We start from the raw sequence: 7,243 nt of genomic DNA, 5'->3' as shown, positions 1-7,243 counted from the left end.
TTGTTGAAATGAGATGACAAAATAAGAGAAAAATAAATAAACTAAATGTTCTATTCCTTGGATTTTCAAAAATTTTAAAATCAATGTTGCCAAGATCGGACCTATTTAAGATTGTTTCGCATTTTGCAGATTATGATCGTAAGATAGAATCAAGAGCCAAAGATATTACCAAAATGAACTAGTTTTCAAATATGATCACAATTTTTTTTTGGTACAATACCAATTATAACTTAATTTTTATTAATACATCGATACTAGAATTAATGTAATGAGTAAAAAATTCAAGCCAAAATTTTCCTTTAAAAATATAAGTAAACCGCTCCAATTGTTTTTATAAAAAGATTAAGTAATAAATTGTTTCAAAACATCATCATGTCATAATACCAAAACGTATCAAATCGTCAAAACAACAGGAGTCTATAATAAATCAATAGCAATGTACATGCCATACAGTCAAAGCTTTCCCCCGATCAGAGGAACTACCTGAAAAACATTAAATCAACAACTGTAAGCGTAATTAGTGAGTTATTCGAAATACCATATGCAATGCATACACACAAGGCTCTTAGCTCTACTGTAGATCCACCATACAAGCAAAGGCTATCAACTCCAGTAACGATCCACCCTGTCAATGGATCTCGACTCCAGTGTTGATCCACCATCAACCTTGGGTATCTAGGCTCTCACCTCCAGTGTTGGTCCACCATCAACCCTAAGTATCTAGGCTTTCAGCTCGAGCACTAATCCACTATCAACCCCTCAACATAATATGTCGACATATCATACAATCAAACAGTCAAACCAATCACATAATAAACAGACGAAAGTCTATATTAGCCTACTTATCTAATCAGCATACTGCAATACATCTACACCCTAACACACAAAGGATACATAATATAATACGTAGTATAGTGAGATAACTCACCTGAACTGAAAACTGATGAAACACAGGTACACGCTCAAACATGCAAGGATCAGTCTCACGAACCACCTAGATAACAAACAGAGGTCAAACCTCATGCTAAAACTTAAACTCACCAAGTTTGATAAAAATTCAAATTGGTCAAAAAGCCAACGGTTAATGGCCAACCGGTCAAAGTAAACGGCCATGCGTCGTGACTCTTACCCAGGTCACATCACGATCACTAAGTGACAAAATAGTCACAACTAGCCATCGCGACTTGCATTGCAACCCCCTTATGGTCGCGTCGCGATTCACTGTAAGTCAGCCAACTTTTCATTAAGGTATTAATCCTTTAAGACTAAAGCTCAAAACTTCAAGAATACTACATAATATGAACTTAATGGATAAAGTTTCCAAGGTTATCCATTTGCATGCATCAAACCAACCTAGTACTAACCCGAGATCTATATTTAGCTCAAAATACACCCAAGGCCTTGCATGGCTCAAAAGGAAAGATGAAAACTAGAGGCTTACACTCCTATGGGTCCAAAAGACCCAAAGACTCAAGATTTTGATGCAGAGTTTTCCGAACTCCCTATAAATATCATGAAATGGTCCATAATAATGCATAAATTTCTAGATCTAAACATGCAACTATGTAAGCACATAAACCTCCAAGTTAGAAGACTTACAAAGGTCCTCGAGATGCTTAAATGGTTGGATCTTTCTTGAATCAAACTTATTTGCACTACAAGGCTCTCTTTTCTCCTTTAAGATACACAAACAAGAACACAAGGCTCAAGAATACAAGAGGAGGAGGCTATGGTTTGCAATGGATTCTGTCTAGAAGTGGAGGCTAAGGGAATGACGAAACCTTAGGGGTTTGTACCATTAAATAGGCCCAAATCTCGATGCTTACAAATGGTAGGCAACCTTTCCCACCCAAGCAATGATCCTGAAATGTTTGATATACTTGGGGCCTAACTTGCCCCGCTTCTGAAACCGTATGTCACCCTTCCAAGACGACACCTTCAAAAACATAAGTTACCCCACTTGAAACTCAAGATTGGATCGACGTCAATCTGTGTAACTCTTCTGCCGATTCTGCGCAATCTGCAGTCTCTTACGTACCCGCATAAATCAAAAAAATTCAACCATAAGTTTTTTTTGCAAACCCAAATTTTTTTAATAACTTGTGGGCTAAATACTTAAAATATAAGTTCAACAATAATAAATTCAAATTATTTAATGAAGTAATCACCACCAACAAATAATCTCATATAGATAGAGATTAATAATAATGTCATTGAGACCTTACAAATTTGTCATTTTGTTTTAAAAGACCCATAAAAAAAATTTGTAGTCTAGGGGCATAAACTTCGTTTTACCTATTATTTTGACCCTTAACCTATTGTAAAAGATTGTAATGTCACCTAAAAAAATGTGGATGAACATGTTTAAATGAATGGGTCTAGAGATTAATCGTATGTGGAAGAACATGAAGTATGGCTCTTGTCTTGGATTTCCTTAAGAAAATGTGCTCTCATTTCCCACCGATGTTTATCCATTCTTCATGTACAAGGCTAATCCAAAATAAGTTGCTCTTAATTTTTGTAATGTTTCAGCTAAATTGTTTGAATTGTTGTTCCAGTAATCATTTTGTCTCACATCATTAGGTTACAAGACGACTTGTATGTTCTGAAAAAACACTCATGAATATATTCTTACTCAGTAAGGTAGCCTTTAGTTTTAAATTTTCAAGATTCAATACAAGAAGATAGCATGCATATATATATATATATATATATATATATATATATATATATATATATATATATATATATATATATATATATATATATATATATATATATATATATATATATATGTGTGTGTGTGTGCACATTGATGATAGAGAGCTAGGTAGAAGGGAGAAAAGAGGATTAATTGTTATCATGTTTTATTTTTATGTATGGTTGACTTTTCCGTTGATGTTTCTAACTAATAGAAAGGTTGGGAGAAAGGATAATGAGATTAATGTCAACTTACAAGATGTTGTCAATTCGGATCATGGAGATGGGAAGGGCGTTTAAGAGAGGCGAAAACAAAACAAGAGCAATCCATGAAAATGCTAAATAGTATGATGGAACTTTAGGGAGACCTAAACCCGATTTGAACATCCTCACGTTTGCTATGTTCAATTAAAATATGAGGCCAGTACCGTTATATGATTTGAGGATGAAGACGAGAGCGGGTTGGAGGGTACATCGCGATGTGAGGTGGGCCATCTCAATTTCAAAGTAAACAAAATACAAAAGAAATACAAAAGGAGAATGCCTTCATACATGATACATCCATGTTCATCCATGTGGCTATCTCACTAATGACAAGGCAAAGGTAACAGTTACCTTTCATTTTTCTTAAATGATTTTTTTAAGGAAAATGAACTTTAATCCCTTTGACAAAACAAAAGAACATTATGGACCTTTTAAAAGAATTGCCAAGATTCGTAGAGCCTTAATGGCATTAGTCCTGTAGGTTATTCTAAAGTGATTAAATGACCTTTTCATGATTTAGATACTTATAAGGTCACCATAACATCAAAAATTAAGCATTATATTTTCAAATCTTTTACACAACCTCTATACACTACCCTTAACGTTTGACTGAGTGGCCCCTTTCCACCACCACCTAATACAGCTGGGCCACAAACCTTTTTTCAAATATGATTAATAAGATAACCACTTTCAACACGATTCCAAAGAACAAATGACTAAGTTTTGGAAAAATCTATGATATAAAACAATTCTATCAATCATCATACATTCATTACATCTGCAAAGTGCAAACTGTGTAACAAAAAATTACAGTACAGTTGAGTTGAGTTAACAAAAAATAAGCAACGAATCCTCCCTCCTACCCAAAACCAAAACACATGGTTACACCTTAAATCATACACAGATACACTTTTTTCTTCTTCTTCTTTTTTTTTTTTTTTCTTTTTTCAGGCTACCAACTAATCTCTTTCTTCCCATATACAAACAAATACTTCCAATTTTCATGGGGTTAAAGCCTTTTTTCTTTTTTAAATCTTTTTTTTTATTGTGTCAAAAAGAAGTAGTATATAATACCTGGTGGCTGGTGTTGTCTTCAATACAGCAGGACCCTAAGGAGCCCAGGCTGAGGCTCAGAGTAGTCAAGCCCCTCTTCTTCAAGCAGGTATCTCTGGACCGCAACCGGGAGTCTAGCTGGCGTGCGGGTCCCACGGGTATGGTGCCCCGTTCCAACACATATGTACACCTGTACATGCTCGTCTGCTGACCTGGCAACGTTTCTAAGCATTGTGAGATCTCGTTTCAGGACATGGATTGCTTCTGTGACATGCAGCCCGTGAAGGTCTATCAGCCTTTCCTGTGATCCTCCTCCTCCCCCTCTTCCTTGCATACTTGGACTCACTGGATTCCTGCCCTCCAAAAACAAAATAATTACAGAACAACCGGGTCAGGAATTGAGAATCGGAAATGACGAAATTAACCTTTGACGATATATGGATTCTTGAGCTTTTCCATGAGCAGCCTTCATTTGCATGTTGTGTAGCTGACCCTTCACACTTAGTTCCTTTGCTAAAGCCTTGTATCCAACAAGGTAAGCTTGTCTAGCCTAAAATTATGTGATTAAATTCATTTCAATATATAATTGTTTTCTTCTCTTAAAAATATATATATATATATATATAATTATTATTATATATACCTGTTCAAAGTATGCATTTCGTAGACGTGCATGATCACGAGCTTCACCACGCATCTCAGAATACATATTTGCTGTTATGTCATGTCAACAAAAGTTAAAAAGTATTCATTCATACAACTAAAAGAAACTATTTTAACAATTGTTATTATGTTTAATCAAGAAAAGAGGATTTAATTATTATTATACCAACAGCATCTCCAGTTTCAAGCCAAACAGGGGCTGAGCGGTTTGAACTCCGGCCACCCAATCTATCTCCATAACCAACCCTTCCATGACCACCATTATTATAAGCACTGGCCAAGACATGAGAGCTTCTACTTGATCCAATGGTGGAATCTTGAGAAGGGTTTCTGTTATATTTCCATATGCTTGAGTCCTGTGAAGCCATTTTTCTAACAGCAGAAGCAAAATCTGTAGCACCACCAGATGGAAGTGGAGCACCACCTGATGAAGATTTGAACATCAGCAGGTTCTCTTTCTCTAAAGGACGATAAGGATTAATATGCTGTTGGACACCATTTTGATCATCTGTAGGAGAAAGTGCAGGAAAATCCATAGCACTAAGATTTGGAGAAGATAGAGCTTTTGAGTTTAGATTCTGATTTAAACCACCACCATCTACTTGAAGCTGCAATTAGAATGTGAAAATCATCAATAAAAATCTTTACATCAGAAATTAAAGGTAGGATATACTGATATATGACATACCTCAAGCTGAGTAAGCATCTCAATTGTCAAATTCAAGTCACCTCCATTTGCAAAATAAACATCTGCAAGACTTTCAGCTGCAAAACCTGCAAACTGGGAAGCCAGAAACTCAAGAGGGTTTACTTCTGTGCCTTCCATCTGTTGCTCATTAAGCATATCATCTAGGTACCCATGGACAGGATCACCATTGTAGGAAGGCCCATTGTGCAGCTGATCACCATGAATGTCCCAGGGTTTAGCAGGTTGAAAGCTAGCTGAGGAAGATGAAATGGGATAGCCCATCTTTTTGGTAAAGCTACTTCCGTTTGTCTCATTGACATCTGCTAAAGATAAGGTTGAGAAAGGAAGTGTATTGATTCCTTGAGGATCTTCTTCTCCTGCAACATTGAAATCGGGAGTGATGTCATCAGGTAGCTGATGACGCCAGTATTGGTGAGCCTCATCATCTGAATTATTTGATACAGATGACTCTGATCTGTCTAGTACTGCTTTCCCTGGTGTTGTAGCACCAAAATTACCAAAACTTGAAGATGCATCAGGAGCAGCAACACTTGCAGAAGGTGATCTTAGAGCAAATGGAACAAATTCTGCTGCATCTGGATTTAAACGTATTGTTTTCCCTGTTGTGATGAGCTTTTTGTCAATGGCGGAAGCCCCTTGATTGGACAAGCTCATTATTCTTCAAGGTCAATAAACAGAAAGGAATCTAAGGGCATATAATATAACACTCTGAAACTGAAGCAGCAAATTGCAGCTCTTATTACCCAAATCCTGCAAAACGCATATGTTAGACCATAAACCAAACAAAAAAATCTCAAAATTGCATTTCACAATTTCTGTTATCCAAACAACACAGCAAACAAATGCAGTCAACATACTATTCAATACACATATATCATATGATTCACCAAAAATAAGATAAGCTCCATTGGAAACAACCTACTATAGACTTAAGATTGTAAACCTTCAAAAAACTCGTATGATAAGAGCCAAGACGATATTTTTCATAAATTACAGCGTTATCGATAAACCAGATCCAACAAAATCTCCTTCCTAGAACTCCAGATTACAACGTAATTATAATTAACTAAAATTACAATGATTTGTCGTTCATAACCTACTGTAATAAAAACAAACGGAGCTAACGGAGCTCAGGAAAGGAAATAATCATAGAAAAATAAAATCAGCTAAAACCACAACTTCACACATTATTAATTCACCAATCCAGAGAGATCTCATAAAGTACAGTAAATTCGAAAGATCTGATTGTAGCACAAGCTGTATGTGCTGAATTCATACCTTTGCGAAGCTCGATGATTGAAGAAACCATATAATATGGATCCATCGCCGATTACGAAAAGATAAAGATAAGATGATGAAGATAAGAGGTGTGTGAAAAGGAAAAGAAAAGAAAGGAGAAGAACAGAGAGACAGAAGTAGAGAGAAGATTTGGGTGTCTCTGAAGTTGTGAAGGCTGTATCTTGTTCTTCGTTGAAAAAATTCTAGGTTTTCTTGTATGGAACAAACCCTCTTGACCACCACAAAATGAAGAGAAAAGAGGACCTTGGCCTGTTTATGTATATCTCTATCCCAAGCACACACAAATCACTTGCAACCTCATACGTAGATGCTATGCTTAAATATTTTTAAGATTAATTATTATTATTAAATAAGGAAGACCAAGAAAAACTCATTTAATTATCTTTGAAAAATAATTATAATCAAGATGGTGAAGATCCGATCCTAGGTAGAATTATTTTTGGATTTGTAATATCGGAATCGTAAGATTGGGATTGGGATAAGATCCCACAAATAAAACACAATTTTAACTAACTATTTTAAAATATGAAAATTATCTCAAACATTTAGTTTTTC

At 35.6% G+C, this 7,243-nt stretch overlaps 1 protein-coding gene across 1 annotated transcript; it reads right to left on the bottom strand.

Moving 5' to 3' along the window:
* Positions 1-3,685: 3,685 nt before the first annotated feature.
* On the bottom strand, positions 3,686-6,961 carry LOC145008827 (polyadenylate-binding protein-interacting protein 7-like). The gene is made up of 6 exons (XM_078967442.1): positions 6,668-6,961; positions 5,369-6,139; positions 4,847-5,288; positions 4,661-4,731; positions 4,443-4,567; positions 3,686-4,370 (listed from the first exon to the last, which is right to left on the bottom strand). The coding sequence occupies exons 2-6, from the start codon at positions 6,041-6,043 to the stop codon at positions 4,058-4,060; spliced, it is 1,626 nt and encodes a 541-aa protein (XP_078823568.1). The 5' UTR covers positions 6,044-6,139; positions 6,668-6,961; the 3' UTR covers positions 3,686-4,057.
* Between the last annotated feature and the right edge of the window lie 282 nt (positions 6,962-7,243).

Source organism: Lactuca saligna, chromosome 8, assembly GCF_052625555.1.
Source record: "Lactuca saligna cultivar CGN05327 chromosome 8, ASM5262555v1, whole genome shotgun sequence".
Taxonomy (NCBI): Eukaryota; Viridiplantae; Streptophyta; class Magnoliopsida; order Asterales; family Asteraceae; genus Lactuca; species Lactuca saligna.
Note: the sequence above shows the minus strand (reverse complement) of the source record. Positions and strands in the feature narration are given on the sequence as shown.